Source organism: Poromitra crassiceps (genome assembly GCF_964638095.1).
Source record: "Poromitra crassiceps genome assembly, chromosome: 2".
Classification (NCBI taxonomy): domain Eukaryota; kingdom Metazoa; phylum Chordata; class Actinopteri; order Beryciformes; family Melamphaidae; genus Poromitra; species Poromitra crassiceps.
Window position 1 is genome coordinate 54,507,445 of NC_139624.1, and position 19,872 is coordinate 54,527,316.

Here is a 19,872-nt window from a genome sequence, read left to right on the forward strand (position 1 = left end):
TCAACATCCACCAGGACCTGACATAGGCCAGCCACACCGCCACTGTTGTCAAAAAGGCCCAACAGCGACTACACGGACTCAGACGCCTGAGGAAATTTGGGCTAAGGCCAAAAATCCTCAGGGACTTCTACAGAGGCACCATTGAAAGCCTGCTGACTGGCTGCTTCACCACCTGGTACGGGAACTGTACCACCATGGACCGCAGGGCGCTAAGAAGAGTGAGGCACGTGGCCCAGCACGTAACAGGATGTGAGCTACCAGAACTGCAGGAACTGTACAACCAACGGTGCCTCAGGAGGTCCCTGAAGATCATCAAGGACACATCCCACCCCCACAACAGCCTGTTCTCCCTGTTACCCTCAGGGAGGAGATACAGGGTCCCAAAAGCACGAACAAATCGCCTGAGGGACAGTTTCTTCCCGCAGGCCATGAGACTCCTTAACACATACAAATAAACAATCATGTAGCAGCTGCTACCATTACATATGATAATTATGCCTATGTTATTTGCACCTGTGCAAACAGAATGTTTAATCATGTTTAAGGTGTCTACGCCAGAAAAGAAAAGGAAAGTTTACTGTTATTGCTTTTTCTTCTCTTGTTTTACTGCATCTATATGCCCTGTTTTTGCACTGTTATACTGTTATTTGTACTATGTTGTAACGGAGCCTACAGCACAAGAATTTCACACGTGATACTTGTACTACGGAGTGACAATAAAAATCTTGAATCTTGAATCTTGAACTTCTCCACTGCTGTTTAACATCGGCAGCTCTGTCCTTTTGTGATATAATTGTGCAGTAATTGCATCTACAGTGGAATGTGGGGTGCATCCTAAAACTATTCATAGGTTTATAGCATCAAGATATCTGTCAGTTGATGATGGCCTCATGCCAATAGATGTCTTCTAAAAGGAGCTGCATAGTCACTTATGTAATAAGATATAAGATATAGTCAAAAATGTAGAGTAAGTTCAAATGAAGGGTTTTATTTTTGGTCAACAAATATAATTCTAAAAGTGATGAAGTGATGTCATTTCACATGCGTGAAGGTGAGGTGCGAGTTGCGTTTGCGTTTGTATGTGAAAGAACATCATTCTGAGCTCCATGCCAAAATGTGTAATTTCCATTGGATCCTAACGATTTGGAAAAAGTCTTTATATTTTATGGGGTACTTTTACATTTTATGAGGTATGTGTGTTTGCAATTGCAACCAAGGTATTAAGCCGCCAGACTTCTCCATATATATTACTCTGCTGCCAGAATTCTCCCATGGAAAGACGGGGAGAGCAACATGGCAGTATGAGGATCACCAAAAAGGATTAGGGGGTGGAGGGGATGCAGCATTGTTACAGTAGTTTCTTCAAATATGACTTCACCCTAGGGCTGTACCGAAAGTCATTTTTTCGCATTCGAAGCTTCTATTGATGTTTTCGATTGAAGCTTTGACTGTCTGCCATGATGTCATGTCATCATAATGATTTAAATCATCAGTAGAGATGGCTACCAAAACTCACCGGGCCGGGGCTAAGGATAAGTTAACCCAAAAATGAAAATTCTGTCATTATCTACTCACTCCCATGCAGTGTTGGGCAAGTTACTTTCAAAATGTAGTATACTACATATTACTTTCATTTGAAAGTAATAAGTTACTTTACAATATTACTGTCTGTGTAGAGTAACTCGTTACTTATTACACTACTTTTGCATTACTTTCACCAAAACTGCAGTAGCAGAATGACATCGTCGCCCCGGAACCATCCCGAAAAAGAATTTAAACAGTCTTGAAGTCAGTGTAAACCATCCAAAATTCTAAATGTTATCCTTTTCCTTTGTTATTGTCATCTATAGTGGTTATTTGCATAAAAGCACACAGTTTGATTAGGGAATGATTGTATCTTTATTTAAATATATATTATTAAAATACTCAATTTGTAACTTGTGTTACTTGACAAAGTAACACAACACAGTAACTATTGGTAATAAGTTATATGAGTTACTGCTAAAAGTAATATATTACATGTAATGTGTTACTTTTGTAATGAGTTACCCCCAACACTGCTCCCATGCTGATGGAATTAAGGACAGGTGAAGTTTTTTAGTCCAAAAAACATTCATGGATTTTCATAGCAAAACACTGTTGCAAAATTCTCCTAAACAATTGAAGCAGATGTGACCAACTTTCAAATGTAAAACTAGAAATACCGCATCACGGTTGTATGCCTCCGTCAACAAGTGAGCAGTCTACAGCCATGTCTGTCCAGACACATATAAGCACAAATACAGTACCTTGAAGCCCTCAGCGCAGTGGTGTGGCCATTCATCCTTATGGCACTTTAGGCAATGTTTGGGAGTACTTCAACAACATGGCTAATCATTTTAAATATGGAAAATGGTACCGCTACCCCCAAACCAACCCACCCCCTCCCCGTACCCACCCCTGGAACCCAGACTCTCTACGACCTTCCTATCCCTAGCTACGGCCCATTTCCTCTAGCCCCAGCCCCTTACTGATCATGCCCCCTCCCACCACCCACATCCCCCTAGACCAGGGGTGTCCAACCTTTTTTGACCCAAGATCTACTTTTCAAGTAGCCAGCCTCCCGAGATCTACCAGTCCAGTTTCAACATCGCAAACGCACGCAAATCGTTTCCAGCCTGCAGTAACTAACCTCTCAACACTTTCTCGTTGTCCCACAACCACTTGACATTAGGGCTGTGAATCTTCCTTGGCCTCACGATTCGATTCGATTACGATTCAGAGGGCTACGATTCAATTCGATTACGATTATCGATGCATCTCGATTAGGGGTGTCACGATACACTCAGTTCACGATACGATACGTATCACGATACTGGGTTCACGATAACGATACGATACGATACGATTTTAACAATATTTTTTTAAACTTGAATAATGACAATATATGACTGGAAAAGTAGTATTTTATTTGAAATGCACAAATACAAAACATGCTGTTGTGGGAAATTGTTATTACAATAACAACTAGAAAAAACATGAGATTGGAGATAAGGCTTATCTTGAAATAGAATGAGTTACACCGTCACTTAGATTTACTTTGAACTAAAAGGTTTCTCAGCAGTATAAATTCTCATTATGCATCTTCAGTTTTTCTTCAAACTCAAACAAGACTTTTCTTAATCTATTTTTTATGCATCTTCAGTTTTTCCTGTCAAGTAAACAGTTTTGCCAGAAACTCAATTGAATGGTTTCTCTCCTGTATAACTTCTCATGTGTCTCTTCAGAGACTTGTTCAACTGAACTACTTTCCACACATTGAACTTCAACAAACAAAGACGTTTCTTAGTCTATTTTTTGGAAAAAAAAAAAAAAAAAAAAAGATTCGCGATATGAGATTTCATCTCAACGATACATATCGTGACGTTTTACTATCGCGAAATTTCGTGGGACGATATATTGTGACACCCCTAATCTCGATGCATCTTAAATCGATGCATCACTTTTTTTCCCCCAATACATGATTTATTTTTTCTCACTTTATTTTTTCTCACTGTGTGGCTACTTTTAAAATAAAAGTGCATTTGGAATTGCATTGTATTATGATCCATAATTAAAATAAACAACTGCATGTACTTCCATTATATTTTATTTGATTATAAAAAATAAAAAATAACTTTTTTTTAACGATTTTTGACAGCCCTCGCGATCGACCTGGGGTCAGTCCGCGGTCAACCAGTAGACCGCGATCGACTGGTTGGGCACCCCTGCCCTAGACATTCCCCCAACCCACCCCCTGAATCACAACCTCCTAGAACAGGGGTGGTCAAAATTATTTTCTAGAGGGCCATACTGACTTACATTAAATAAGCGAAGGGCCACACTGACTTACATCAAGTAAGCCAAGGGCCACAAATTGGACATCATGTCTGCCATACACTCTTGATTTTCGCGGGAGTCTCCCTATTTTTAACCCTCTCTCCCTCTGTGATTGATCATTTCTCCTGTTAATCCCCCGATATAATATAATATATACTGTGATACAAATCCAATGGCTGTAGCAGATGAGATTTATTAAAATAAATTCTTCCTTTTATTTTGTTTTTGGGGGTTGTTGTTTTTTCTTTTGAGGATGTTGAGGGTCGGATTGAGATGGTCCAGGGGCCGGGTCTGGCAATGGGGTCGCATTTTGCCCATGTGTGTCCTAGAACCTTCATATCCCTAGCTAAAGCCCCTTTTCCCCAGCCCCGTCCCCCTTCCTTGACCGCCACACCGCCTCCAACCACCCACATCCCCCTAGCCACTCTCTCTAGCCACCCCTCAAAGCCAGCGCCTCTACAACATTCCTATCCCTAGCTATGGCACCTTTTCCCTAGTCCCACCCCTTCCCACCACCCACACCCTCTAGCCACTCCCCTACACACCCATCGAATCCCGACTCTCTACGACCTGCCTATCCCTAGCTACGGCCCATTTCCCCTAGCTTCGCCCCTTTCCCTCACCACGTGTCCTCCCACGACTCACACCCCCTACCCATCCCTGGAATCCCAACCCTCGACGACCTTCCGATCCCTAGCTATGGCCCCTTTTACCTAGGCCCGCCCCCTTCCTTGATGGAACAGACGGACATGCGGCGAGTGACTCATTGAGTGACCTTGAACTTTGACCTTTGTACACCAAAATCTAACCAGTTCATCCTTAAGTCCAAATTTATGTTTGAGCTAAATTTGAAGAAATTTCGTCATGATGTTCCTGAGATATCACATTAACGAGCATAAAACGGGCGGTCGTGAGGTCACAGTGACCTTGACTTGACCTTTGACCACCAAAATCTAATCAGTTCATCTGTGAGTCCAAGTGGACGTTTCGTCCAAATTAGAAGAAATTCCGTCAAGGCGTTCCTGAGATATCGCGTTAACGAACATCGGACGGATGGACGGATGAATGGAGGTACGGACGGACAACCCGAAACCTTATCGGGCTATCGCCAGCAGAGGCATAAAAACATCAGAACAAAAAAAACATAATATGCCTCCATACTGCTCACCTCAATGCTCCACAAGCCCTGAGATGTCAAGTTGACTTGAAAAGACATAATTTATATCCTGTTTTTAGCTTACATCTTCACTACACTAGCAACAGCACTTCTTCTCGCTTCTCACAGCTATAGTGAAAATTTCAGCTAAAAACAGTGTAAATAATGTCTTTACGTTTGAAAGCCTCGTCTTGAGTGAACACCTGGATGCAGACTAACGTTAGTTGGACAGGAAGAGGCATGTGACTGAACACAACATACTATTTTCTAAAGGGGGACAGTTCATGAACGCACGCATTGGGGAAAGTAAATTATTAACCGAATTAACATTCATTAATTTAATCAATAAGCCCTACCCTTTTCCATGATCTTTTGAGGCACCATCGCTGTGTTGCCAGGTTGGGTGATTGGGCTGTTTTGGTTTGCTATGTGGGGGGAAATGGGCTTGGGCAGGTTTTGAGAGTCACTTATTTAGTTTTTGAAATTTTCGGGCTGGAAACCATCAGCTGTATCTTGCAACACAAAAATGCAGTGCATTCGAATGTTGTTTTTATGCCTCTGTCCAGCAACAGCTGTGGCTGGAGGCATTATGTTTTCGGTTAGTCCGTCCGTCCGTACAGACTTCCGTCCGAGGCTCGTTAACGCAATATGATATCTCAGGAACGCCTGAATGGAATCTCTTAAAATTTGGCTCACAGGTCCACTTGGACTCAAGGATAAACTGATTCAAATTTGGTGGTCAAACGTCAGAGTTCAAGGTCACTGTGACCTCACAAACGCCATTTTCATGCTCGTTAATGCGACATGACATCTCAGGAACGCCTTGGTGGAATTTCTTCAAATTTGGCTCAAACGTCAACTTGGACTCAAGGATGAACGGATATAATCTCATATGAAGCCGCTGGAGAGACAGAGGCGACTATTGGAGATTGAAAATGCTCTCCCCGCTCTTGAAGCGACATACCAGGTCTCAAAATCCTCTGAAGATTATAATAAGATACTGAAGCTAAAATATGAATACAACTGCATCCTGGGTGGTCAAATAAACATTCTCCTTTTAACTCATTGAGTGCCAGCCACTTTTGGAGAACGGACGCTCCCAGTGCCAGAGTTTCAGAGCGTTTTCAGTGATTTCTCGAGGCCCACAGAATATTGTGTGATATTACTATGTAAACACCGAACACGGAAAAAGAACAAGGAGACTCTATTGTATCATCAGCAAAAAAAAGTTTATTGATACCATTTTCCGTTCTTTAGTTATCAGCCGGAGAAGATAGGTCAAAAACAGCAAAAACATGCATTTCTATCTAGATGCTGAGTTATTCCGCCTTTTGTGAAATGCAGCATTTCAAGCACATTCACTGACTCTAGCTAATATTTTCTGATGTAGTGACCTGGTGTAGTTCTGTGGAGCCTGCGTGCCCCACCCCCATCTCCCCCACTCAGCTGCAAACTCCTCCCCACACGCACCCAGTCTATTTTCGGAGCCTCCGTTTTTGCAGGCGGTGCGGCTCACAGCGGCTCACAGCGCGACAGCGCTGCGACAGCTCACAGCGCGACAAGGAAATGCCAAACGGGACTGCAGGTAAAGGTTTGGCCCTTCGGGGTCGGGTGCTGCCTTTCTGGTGGGTAATCGTGTGGAGAAACTATATGCAGACAGACAGACAGAGGCAGAGGAGCAGTTGTGTGCGCGGATTGATTGCTGTTGGCAGGCACCGTCAAGCAGCAGCCAGAGCAATCTACATGGCTCTGGGCTGCAGCATGAGCGGTTTCGCTTTGATCACGGCTTTTTCAGGCTGTATTCCTGACATTTCTGTAATCTGGAGAGCACTGTCGCCACCTAAGGGTTCTGTAAAATAGGTTAGACACATTCAATAGCTCCCATATTGTAAGACGCGATGTAAGAGGCTTAGATCGACATCCCCCCGTCAAAAAACGCAATTGACGACTTTAGTCGTCAATGGCACTCTACGTCACTAAATGAATTGACGACTAAAGTCGTCATTGGCACTCAATGAGTTAAAAAAGTAAAAAAGAAGTTCTCCAGCGCACACCAGGGTAAGAAAATAGACACTTTATTAACTTATAGGCTACATTAAAAACAAGAAACAAGGTGAACAACGCGTTTCACAAAGTGCTTCATCAGGTTCGCTAACCGATAGCCACGCCCATTTCTGGCTTTTATGGTGCCCCCTTTTGGTCAAATTGCACAAAATTTGACACACATGGTCTAGGATGGTCTCCGAAGACCTCCTGCAAGTTTCGTGAAGATTCCTTAATCGGTCATGAAGTTATGACAATTTAGCTGTGAGGCCACGCCCTCTCACAACTTTAACGATTAATATCTCCGAAACGAAAGGAGATTTCAAAGGTTTCAAAAAGGCAGTTTGTAGAGCTTGCTCCATAGATGCTTCCTGACGATTTTGGTGCAAATCGGTCCAACGGTCTAGGAGGAGATGTCAAAAATGTGTTTTCCAAACTTTTCCAAATATCTCAAAAACTTTCCAGGCGGACATTGAGGGTCCTTATGGCAAATTTGTAGAGCAGGTCCACCTGAACATCTAGGAAAAAAAAGTTTGAAAATCGGACCAACGGCGTGGAAGTTATGGCCTTTAACGTAAAACCGTCGATTATAGCGCCACCTTCAGGCCGATTCGAAAAATCTTTCTTGAGCAGCTACCAGCCAACAATATCTGTCATTTAGCCAAATTTCAGGTCTCTGCCATTTACTAACTCACGGGAATTTGCGTCGGGGCAGATGGAAAACAAGGAGAAATATAGCCGCAAGCGGCGATGGGCGGGGTTCAAGCCTTGTGCAGATGACAAAGCTTCTGATTCTGACTAGGACATCGTCCTTGATATATCTGACAAGTTTCGCGATCATTGGACAAACAGGTGTGGAGTTACAGCCTTTTTTATGTTAAGCCACGCCCATTTCTGGCGTTTATGGCGCCCCCTTTTCGTCGAATTGCACAAAATTTGACACACATGGTCTAGGATGGTCTCCGAAGACCTCCTGCAAGTTTCGTGAAGATTCCTTAATCGGTCATGAAGTTATGACAATTTAGCTGTGAGGCCACGCCCTCTCACAACTTTAATGATCAATATCTCCGAAACTAAAGTAGATTTCAAAAATTCCAAATTCAGGATTGTAGAGCTTGCTCCATAGATGCTTCCTGGCGAGTCTGGTGCAAATCGGTGCAACGGTCTAGGAGGAGATGTCAAAAATGTGTTTTCCAAACTTTTCCAAATATCTCAAAAACTTTCCAGGCGGACATTGAGGGTCCTTATGGCAAATTTGTAGAGCAGGTTCACCTGAACATCTGGAAAAAAAAAGTTTGAAAATCGGACCAACGGCGTGGAAGTTATGGCCTTTAACGTAAAACCGTCAATTATAGCGCCACCTTCAGGCCGATTCGAAAAATCTTTTTTGAGCACCTACCTGCCAACAATATCTGTCATTGGGCCAAATGTCAGGTCTCTACCATTTACCAACTCACGGGAATTTGCGTTGGGGCAGATGAAAAACAGCAAGAATAATAAACCGGGTGAAAAACAATAGGGTTTCAGCCCCTTCAGGGCTCGAACCCCTAATAATAAACCAGCAGAAAAACAATAGGGTTTCAGCCCCTTCAGGGCTTGAACCCCTAAATATGATGCAATTGCATTTTATAACGCCGAAGGTAGCCATTAACAGTTATCCCAAACATATTACTTGATATATTTATGTTGTTATTTACTACCCATGATAACGAAGACAATAGATCTGGGGCAAAATATATAGCGGATGAGCAGAGCGCGCAGAGAAAGAGAAGTGAGCTGCGCTCTCTGTGTGGACACTTTAAGCGCCTTCTGCGCGGAGGTGCGCTGCGCAGTGCATGCGCGCAAGTTCCGCATACCGGTGTGTTCCCAGGGTAACTGTCCACAGGCTGCAGTCTGGTTGAATTGTTGGTCACCTTGCCTGGTGTAGTTTGAATGAGTTCAGACAGGTAGTTTGGTTAAAAATATGTATTCTTGGTTAGCTAGTCTGTTGAAACAAGGATGTGTTCTTTGTGAAATTAGTCATCAACTAGTCAGGTTAAATATGAATATTCCTAGTCATCTACTGGAGGCACGGTGGCTCAGTGGTAGAGCTGTCGCCTCACAGTCAGAAGGTCCTGAGTTCGATTCTCGCCTGGGACACTGTGGGCGCTGTGGTTGTGTTCCCCCCCATATCTTCAGTGCCTACTGCCCAGGTGGGGTATCTTGTCATAAGGGCCTTTCTCTCTGTGTGGAGTTTGCATGTTCTCCCCGTGCTCCCCCAGGGGGTTCCTCCGTATATAGCCCCCCCACTAAAAACATGCAGAAGATCAGATCGTCATCGTCATCCGACCAGTGACGACAACATCCGAAGTTAGTCCCCGGGCGCTGTACGAGAAAGCGACCACTGCTCCTGGCCTGCCCCCCGGAGGAAAGGACATGCCTGGATGGGTTAAATGCAGAGGACACTTTTCACCGGCCACCGTCAGCATGAGTGTGTTGTGGCCGCATGCATGTATTGTGGTGTTCGTGTGACAATAAAAGACGGGGCTTGTCCCGTTACGAGATAGTTTTTACTCTCAGAACAGAAGAGGAGGTGTAAAGCTGTTCAATAGTTCAAATATGTTGAGATTGTTTTGGTTGAGACTGCAAAAACCAGAAAAAGGGAAGCTCAAGCTGCTACTTTTATTAAATTTTTCTTAAGCACTTTATTTTAAGATACGTTTTCAAAAGCTTTCTGCTATATGTGTTTTTCATTTTTAAATGCAGCCCTTACTTTACTTGAAAATATTAGTATATTAATTGTTGAAATTAATGAGTTGTTCTTTGTGGCTGACTACATACAGTCATTGATACAACTATTAGGGTACTTCTATGGCACTGAATCATAACGCAGGTTAGACATTACGATGTTGCGGACCTTTGCTTGAGGAAATTTTTCGAACTGGACCTCTCTGAATTCTAATTGAATACCCCTGCTTTAGACTATTGCTCTGCTAACAATGAAATAAATCATTAGCCTACATGTATTTAGGAATTATAGTCAAATATAAATGACTGTACAGTATATACTCAGTGACAGAATGCAATCCTTTGATCTGAAACACTTTCATATCACTGACCTTCAGAAAGGCTTAACACAGTGGACAGAATGAAAAACATCTTATGACCTATGACCCTCCCCCCCTTTGTGGTTTATCTCCAGCCACCTTGTTGACCTGTGTTGTCTTCCTTTGTGCATGAACGTGAGGGGAGTCGCTACAGCATTAGAAACGTTCAAACTGCAAGGTTATTGGTTGCGATTGAAGGAGGGATTTTTTACACCCAATCACAGTAAAAACAAGGCCAGGTCGAAACCTGGCATACGGCCGGTGCATGGGATCATCACCCATGTATACCCATACACATTTTAACAATCAACAGAACACATATAAGCCGTCATCTGATTTTCCACCTTTTTTCCCTGTTTGTGTTTAGGGATGCAGGATAAAGATTTTTTTTTTTTTTTTTTTTTTTTAATAAATGCTGCAGCTGCACACTTACTGTTCAAACTTGAATTATAATTGTTGTTTTTCTTTGTTCTTTGATGTGAATTTATGGCTTTTTGGCACCTATATGTAACCTTTTAACTCATTGAGTGCCAGCCACTTTTGGAGAACGGACGCTCCCTGTGCCAGAGTTTCAGAGCTTTTTTCAGTGATTTCTCGAGGCCCACAGAATATTGTGTGATATTACTATGTAAACAATGAACACGCAAAAAGAACGATGAGACTCTTTTCTATCATCAGCAAAAACAGGTTTATTGATATCATTTTCCGTTCTTTAGTTATCAGCCGGAGAAGATAGCTTGATTTAACAAAAAAGAGCCTTTTTTTTCTAGAAGCTGAGATATTGGCCCTTTTGTGAAATTAAACATTTCAAACACATCACTGACTCTGAAGCTAATGTCCTGCTGCCTGGGTCTGTCTGGGTGTTGTGTGTTGTGTGCTGCTCTGCGTGCCTCCCCCCCCCCCCCCCTCCCCCTCCCCCCCTCCCACTCCTCAACTGCACACTCCTCCTTATGGGAGGTGGCTCTCTGCTGAGTTTGCTCTGCACTGTGAAGGGTGCGCGACCGTCTATGTGCGCGACATCCAGCTTTTTTACAGCTTCCGCGTGTGTTTGTCACCGGCTCCTATGCTTCCAGTTGAGAATAATAACAAATCCACGGCTGATCATGCGAATTGGCTGTTGCAGCGGACATGGAGGACCTCAATTGTGGGAGCAGATTGGCTGCTGCTGCTGTAGGCACATCTAACGTTAAAACGCTTCATGCATATCGATGCATACGGATGCGATGCGATTTCCGTTTCCCCAAAGACTTATTCTCTGTTTTTCTCTGCCTTTCTGTTAACCTGGAGAGCACTGTCGCCACCTAAGGGTTCTGTAAAATAGGTTATAGACCTCCAATAGCTATAATATTTGTACAGGAGAGGCAGAAGGCTTTGATCGACGCCCCACCGTCAAAAAACGCAATTGACGAACATGTCCGTCCTTGGCACTCTACGTTACTATTTGAAATGACGAACATGTCCGTCCATGGCACTCAATGAGTTAAGGTTGAGATAATTGTATTATCATTATATGGTCCAAATATTTCAGTAAAGCACTTGAAACACTTGAAATATTCTTGCTTGGGTGGTATCATTCTACTTGAAATGATGGTAAAATGTATTATTTTTAGTAAAATAACATGTCACGTGTGCAATGCAATATTTGTAATGGAATCATTATGGGACACGGCTAAGAGCCAAACTTAGCGATAGTTCCATAATGATTCCATTTGCATTGCACACGTGCTACACTATGCTAGCTAACGCTGTGCCAGGTATTAGCCGTGTCCCATAAAGATTCCATTACAAAACACGTTAACGTTAACCAAACGTTTTTTTGGTTACACAATGCATTGCCAGCTATCTCAAAAACTAATGTGACAGGATAAGGTCCGTTTGATATGTTGTTAAACGTGTTATTTTACACCGTTTGAAAGAATTAACCCACCTTGAATTCTTTGAACAGGTCTGGGTGCCTGTCTTTCAGGTGCTTGGCGAGATTGGATGTGTTACCCTTGCCATAAAAAGTTGAATGTAGGCTAAGTAAGCAGCAGAAGCACTATTGTTTTTGTTTTAAATACTTGAGGGCTACATGCCACTGGTGTTGCACTGTCTGCACTCACTGCCATACAGAGTTGAATGTAAGAAGTAAGCAGAAGCACATTGTTTTGTTTTAAAGTTGAAGGCTACATGCCATTTGTTCATTGGAAATGGTTGCATACTTTAATAAAGGAGATCTCACCGCTGTTTACATGCTTTTCCGATCGGCTAACAGGCTAGTTATAGCCTACTTAGCTCAGCTGTTAGCTACTTATCTTAGCTCTCTGCCTCGCGGTAAGATGTTCATGTTCCTTACGCATAACATTCATGTATATTTGCTGGAAGGGGAGACGTCTCCCGCTACTGTTGATGTCCAGAGACACTGGGAAATGTGTGTTTGTTTATTCGTTGCGTCGCGTGTAACGTTAACATGGGCGCGGACCCTCTGCGGCCGTGAGCGACTCTGTCAAGCTGAACAAGATCAGATCAGGGCAGACAGGAAGTCCGAAACCGGACATTCGTCAAATAAAACAAATTTCAAAGTAAAAGCCCATCTTGATGAAAGGGTGCCAGGAGTCGTGTATGCAGCGATTGGGACACACATGCTCCCATAGGCCAGTGCAAGCACCGGCCTAAAAGATATATATACACAGGCAAGGAATGATGTCACTGCAGTTGTGGTCTCGGCTGGTCTTGAAATAAAATCCCGAGTCCGGCTTGCCCGAGACCGAGACGAGACCGAGACCGATGGAGGGCGAGTCTGAGATGAGACCGAGACCATCAAAATGTGGTCTTGCGACCGGTCTCGAGACCAAGACCGGTCTCAAGTACTCCAACACTACTACATCCTACATTCTACATGTTGAATCGGCGTTGGGCTGTTGTTGAGATAAATCACTCTGATTGGCTGGTCAGCTGGTTAACGAAGCAGTGCACGAGAAGAGAGGGCATGTATAAAACTTTCTTCTCATTTTTCAAATTCATCTCATCTGACGAAACCGTTTAAGTGGTGAGCAAGAGTGGTCTGAAAACAGTAGGCAAACGCTGCTTTGTTTCATCTATCTGGTTTGTATAAGCGCAGTCCTAGGTCTCACGCAGGCACCGAACGTACGTGTTAGTTGACCGTCTACTGTAGTCTTTGCAGTGTGTTCAAGTGCAACCTTTTGGCTCTGACATGAGCGGCCGGTGTGTCCCAGACTTTACAAACACCATTATAACATCTACTTACCTTGTAGGTTACAAAAAAGAGCTCCTTCGAGCTGGATTTGAACCAGCGACCTAAGGATCTCTGTGATTGCCACTACAGTCCTCCGCTCTACCAACTCCGCTATCGAAGGGAGCTGCTGGTCTGTAAGGTGTCATTAGCATGGATTTCTGCTCACAATTCCAGTCCAGTCATTTAAGTTGCAAATTACAAATTGGCTCTTTGTGAAGCTCAGTTTCGGCTGTGGCTACTGTTAATCCTAATCATACAAGCAAGTTGTGCAGTGGCTTGACGAACGGAGATATGAGCTACACATAGCATAATTTCACGCTTTTAAAAGCTACTCCTTCGAGCCGGATTTGAACCAGCGACCTAAGGATCACCACTATTGCCACTACAGTCCTCCGCTCTACCAACTGAGCTATCGAAGGGAGGTGGCCAACATACTGGGAAGATAACAGGTCAAGCGTTGTAACCGGAGAAGGCATAAGCCTGAAAGCTTGACTGCTGGCAGATATCTGTGGCGGGTGAGGGGCCTCTCTGGGTGGGACATGGAAGTGGGTGTGTGTGGTGGGTGTGAGGGCTCTCTCTCTGGTTGGGACAGAGAGGTGGGTGTCTGTGGTGGGTGTGAGGGCTCTCTCTCTGGTTGGGACAGAGAGGTGGGTGTCTGTGGTGGGTGTGAGGGCTCTCTCTCTGGTTGGGACAGAGAGGTGGGTGTCTGTGGTGGGTGTGAGGGCTCTCTCTCTGGTTGGGACAGAGAGGTGGGTGTCTGTGGTGGGTGTGAGGGCTCTCTCTCTGGTTGGGACAGAGAGGTGGGTGTCTGTGGTGGGTGTGAGGGCTCTCTCTCTGGTTGGGACAGAGAGGTGAGTGTCTGTGGTGGGTGTGAGGGCTCTCTCTCTGGTTGGGACAGAGAGGTGGGTGTCTGTGGTGGGTGTGAGGGCTCTCTCTCTGGTTGGGACAGAGAAATGGGTGTCTGTGGTGGGTGTGAGGGCTCTCTCTCTGGTTGGGACAGAGAGGTGGGTGTCTGTGGTGGGTGTGAGGGCTCTCTCTCTGGTTGGGACAGAGAGGTGGGTGTCTGTGGTGGGTGTGAGGGCTCTCTCTCTGGTTGGGACAGAGAAATGGGTGTCTGTGGTGGGTGTGAGGGCTCTCTCTCTGGTTGGGACAGAGAGGTGGGTGTCTGTGGTGGGTGTGAGGGCTCTCTCTCTGGTTGGGACAGAGAGGTGGGTGTCTGTGGTGGGTGTGAGGGCTCTCTCTCTGGTTGGGACAGAGAGGTGGGTGTCTGTGGTGGGTGTGAGGGCTCTCTCTCTGGTTGGGACAGAGAGGTGAGTGTCTGTGGTGGGTGTGAGGGCTCTCTCTCTGGTTGGGACAGAGAAATGGGTGTCTGTGGTGGGTGTGAGGGCTCTCTCTCTGGTTGGGACAGAGAGGTGGGTGTCTGTGGTGGGTGTGAGGGCTCTCTCTCTGGTTGGGACAGAGAGGTGGGTGTCTGTGGTGGGTGTGAGGGCTCTCTCTCTGGTTGGGACAGAGAAATGGGTGTCTGTGGTGGGTGTGAGGGCTCTCTCTCTGGTTGGGACAGAGAGGTGGGTGTCTGTGGTGGGTGTGAGGGCTCTCTCTCTGGTTGGGACAGAGAGGTGGGTGTCTGTGGTGGGTGTGAGGGCTCTCTCTCTGGTTGGGACAGAGAGGTGGGTGTCTGTGGTGGGTGTGAGGGCTCTCTCTCTGGTTGGGACAGAGAGGTGGGTGTCTGTGGTGGGTGTGAGGGCTCTCTCTCTGGTTGGGACAGAGAGGTGGGTGTCTGTGGTGGGTGTGAGGGCTCTCTCTCTGGTTGGGACAGAGAGGTGGGTGTCTGTGGCGGTTGTGAGGCCTCTCTGGGTGGGACAGAGAATAGGTGTCTGTGTGTGAGGCCTCTCTGGGTGGGACAGAGAGGTGGGTGTCACTCACAGGACTTGGTAGTTGCCCAGGGCCTCTCGGGGCGGACTGCGGTTCCAGCGGCAGTCTGGGATGTCGCCATTGGGCGCGACGATGTTGAGCGTGTCGTTGATCAGGTTGTACTTCAGGATGCGGTCGTTGGCTGTGCTGGAGGTCAGCGAGGGAGACGCATTGACCTAGGATCACACACACACACACACACACACACACACACACACACACACACACACACACACACACACACACACAATTAAATTTCAATACAACAATCCACGTGTGTACAAGTAGATATCTGCATTTACAAGCTTGGAAATCCAAGCTGGAATGAACCTTAGTTAAGTTCACAGCAGAGAACAATGTTCTGTACTGTTGGATCCATGCATGCATGAGGCTCACTGTTTAATTTCCTCCTGTCCCTATAGGGAACTCTTATCAGGCAGGAAACGGACCATACTGCCAATGTACTAGCAGCAGGTAGCAGCCGCTATGGACTGGATGTAAATACATGCACACACACACACACACACACACACACACACACACACACACACACACACACACACACACACACACACACACACACACACTGTAAGAAGTAGAATAATACATACACACATTCAAACACAGACACACACTGTAAGAAGTAGATTAATACATACACACATTCAAACACAGACACACACTGTAAGAAGTAGATTAATACATACACACATTCAAACACAGACACACACTGTAAGAAGTAGAATAATACATACACACATTCAAACACACACACACACTGTAAGAAGTAGAATAATACATACACACATTCAAACACAGACACACACTGTAGGGCTGCCCCCGCGAGTCGACGTAATCGATGACGTCGACTACGTAATTACGTTGACGCACGCTACGTGCCTCGACGCGTCAAAATCTTCACAAAAGAAAAATTGTGTGGCTAATGTTAGCGGCTAACTGTTACTTGTCGTTACTTTACATGGCAGTAAAATGCCACTGAATGACCAAATTGATTTAACTTTTAACCATTTCGATTTCCACTTTCCATACGGACCCCTAGCATTGGTTAGTTGTTAACGTCGTGACTATATTTATAACGTTATAACGTACTCCGGTTTGCAGGCTGAATACAGCCTATCACCGTCATGTTGAAAGTAATTTCTGCACCGCAGCAAACATAACATACACCATTTAAAGGTGTTATTCGGCCGTTTAACGTTAACGTACATATTTCCGTTTGCTTTCACGGCTAACATGTAGACAATTGATTAAACTAACGTTACATAGTACAGACCATTGTTAGGCCGGTGCTTGCACTGGCCTATGTGAGCATGTGTGTCCCAATTGCTGCATACACGACTCCTGGCACCCTTTCATCAAGATGGGCTTTTACTTTGAAATTTATTTTATTTGACGAATGTCCGGTTTCGGACTTCCTGTCTGCCCTGATCTGATCTTGTTCAGCTTGACAGAGTCGCTCACGGCCGCAGAGGCGTGATTTCTATTCGCACATAGGATAAGCAATAACCACGCCCTGTGGCGCCGGGATTGGCCAGGAGCAACACTGGAGGGCACGCAGCCCAGTGATTTCATGAACCAACTGAATAGCTCTTGAGAACGGACAGCGATTTCGAGAGCGGACATTGAGAGCGGACATTGAAATGAATTATGGTCACCTACCTTCCTTAGCATAGTAATAATAATAATAAGCATAATAATTGTAATCTACACAATGTACACAATCTACAAAAACATGCAATAATATAAACGGTGTTGTGTTCACGTTCATAGCTCATATAATATAATGTATCATATCGTTAATGTCAAGCTCAATTCTTACCCAGAGAAAAGGTACAGCACTGAAAATGTAACAAGCAATAGTTTTTTAAACATCTTTATTTTAAAAGGTGCTTTAGTCCCAAGCTTCAATGCTCCTGGCCAATCCCGGTGCCACAGGGCGTGGTTATTGCTTATCCTATGTGCGAATAGAAATCACGCGCCGCGGAGGGTCCGCGCCCATGTTAACGTTACACGCGATGCAACAAATAAACAAACACACATTTCCCAGTGTCTCTGGACATCAACAGTAGCGGGAGACGTCTCCCCTTCCAGCAAATATACATGAATGTTATGCGTAAGGAACATGAACATCTTACCGCGAGGCAGAGAGCTAAGATAAGTAGCTAACAGCTGAGCTAGCCGATCGGAAAAGCATGTAAACAGCGGTGAGATCTCATTTATTAAAGTATGCAACCATTTCCAATGAACAAATGGCATGTAGCCTTCAACTTTAAAGGGTTTAAAAGGTAAAAATATCCTGCATCCCTAAACACAAACAGGGAAAAAAGGTGGAAAATCAGATGACGGCTTATATGTGTTCTGTTGATTGTTAAAATGTGTATGGGTATACATGGGTGACGATCCCATGCACCGGCCGTATGCCAGGTTTCCACCTGGCCTTGTTAGTATGTTGCTGCTCACGTTAATTTACTGCGTGCATCATTTAACAGTGCTATTCGGCTGTTTACATTCTTCTGTTTGCGTTCACGGCCATGTAAGATCAAAACTAACGTTACAGACCATTGTTACAGTCTGTGACTGTTAGCTGCACATTACTCCAGTGATTAAATAAATCCATGTCCTGTAAAAATACTGATCCTCCTCAGTTTAGGGAAAGGGTTCATACATACAGTGATGAATCATGATGATCAATTTTGCACACCATTGTACTGTAAGATGATGATTTTATGTTGGACTGCTGCTAAACTCAGTTGACATTGCACAAGGTTTTTGGTATTCCTCCTGAAAGTGACTTGAATTTTATTTATTCTACTATTTTATTTTGAATTGCACTATATTCATTTTATTTGAGGACAAGCTCTTGCTTTAATTTTATTTAGATTTTATGTTGGACTGTTAAAGAGAATGAGATGGTTAAATAAAATACTGAAATTGAGAGGTTTTTGGTTATTTATTTGTTTTGGGTAAATTTATTATTTATTTATCTCCCCTCCCCCCCCCCCCTCCCCCCACCCCTCAGCACCCCCACCCCCTCCCATCCCCACCTAACCACCAACCCACCGCACCTCCCACCCCCCACAGACCCAGACCGCCCTCTCACCATCACTGAGGAGGAGGTGCGCCGGTTGTTCCTGCGTATCAACCCTCGCAAGGCGGCCGGCCCGGACGGCATCCCCGGGCGGGTCCTCAAGGCCTGCGCCCACCAGCTGGCAGGCATATGCACAGACATTTTCAACCAGTCTCTCTCCCTCCGACGTGTTCCCTCCTGCTTCAAAGCAGCGACAATCATCCCCATCCCCAAGCACCAGAAATTGACCAGCTTCAACGACTGGCACCCAATAGCCCTCACGCCAATAGCCAGCAAGTGCTTCGAAAAGCTGGTCATATCAAAGATCCGCCCCACACTCCCCCCGGACCACGACCCGCTACAATTCGCATACCGCCCCAACAGGAGCACAGCGGATGCAGTAGCACACGTGCTCCACACCGCCCTGTCCCACCTGGAGGGGAAGGACACCTACGTAAGAATGCTGTTTGTGGACTACAGCTCAGCATTCAACACCATAGTACCCTCCAGGCTGGTATGCAAGCTCAAGGACCTGGGACTTAACACAGCAATGTGCGACTGGATCCTGGATTTCCTGACAGACCGCTGCCAGGTGGTGAGGGTGGGCAACCTCACTTCCTCCCCACTGACCATCAGCATAGGAGCGCCCCAGGGGTGCGTCTCCAGCCCCTTCTGGTACGACCTCTACACCCACGACTGCGTGGCGACTCAAACCTCTAACACCATCGTGAAGTTTGCAGACGACACAGCAGTCGTGGGGCTGATCTCGGGGAGCGACGAGACGGCCTACAGAGAGGAGGTGGGGGCCCTGGAACAATGGTGCCAGGACAACCAACTCTCTCTGAACGTCTCCAAGACCAAGGAGATCATTGTAGACTACAGGAGGGGGGGGGGGCGCACACCCCCCAATCACCATCAACGGCACAGTGGTGGAAAGGGTGGACAGCTTCAAGTACCTGGGAGTCAATATCCACCAGGACCTGACTTGGGCCGGCCACACCGCCACTGTTGTCAAAAAGGCCCAACACGGACTCAAGCGCCTGAAGAAATTTGGGCTAAGGAAAGAAATCCTCAGGGACTTCTACAGAGGCACCATTGAAAGCCTGCTGACTGGCGGCTTCACCACCTGGTACGGGAACTGTACCACCATGGACCGCAGGGCGCTACGGAGAGTGAGACGCGTGGCCCAGCACGTAACAGGATGTGAGTTGCCAGATCTGCATGAACTGTATAAACAGCGGTGCCTCAGGAGGTCCCTGAAGATCATCAAAGACACAAACCATCCCCACAACAGCCTGTTCTCCCTGTTACCCTCAGGGAGAAGATACAGGGTTCCGAAAGCACGCACAAATCGCTTGAGGAACAGTTTCTTCCCGCAGGCCACGAGACTCCTTAACATACACAAATAGTGTAGTAGCCGTACTGTACCGTACTGTAGCTGCTATCCTTACGTATGTCTAATGTTTAATTGTATGTTTAATAAGGAATATGCTAT

At 45.4% G+C, this 19,872-nt stretch overlaps 1 protein-coding gene across 1 annotated transcript in view; it reads right to left on the bottom strand.

Annotated features, from left to right (window-relative positions):
- ttll1 (tubulin tyrosine ligase-like family, member 1) overlaps window positions 1–19,872 on the bottom strand; it is a 39,576-nt gene that overhangs the window by 7,731 nt on the left and 11,973 nt on the right. The window contains exon 8 of the mRNA XM_083654063.1: window positions 15,302–15,465. Within this exon, the coding sequence (XP_083510189.1) occupies window positions 15,302–15,465 (164 nt within the window). The remainder of the gene's footprint in view (window positions 1–15,301; window positions 15,466–19,872) is intronic.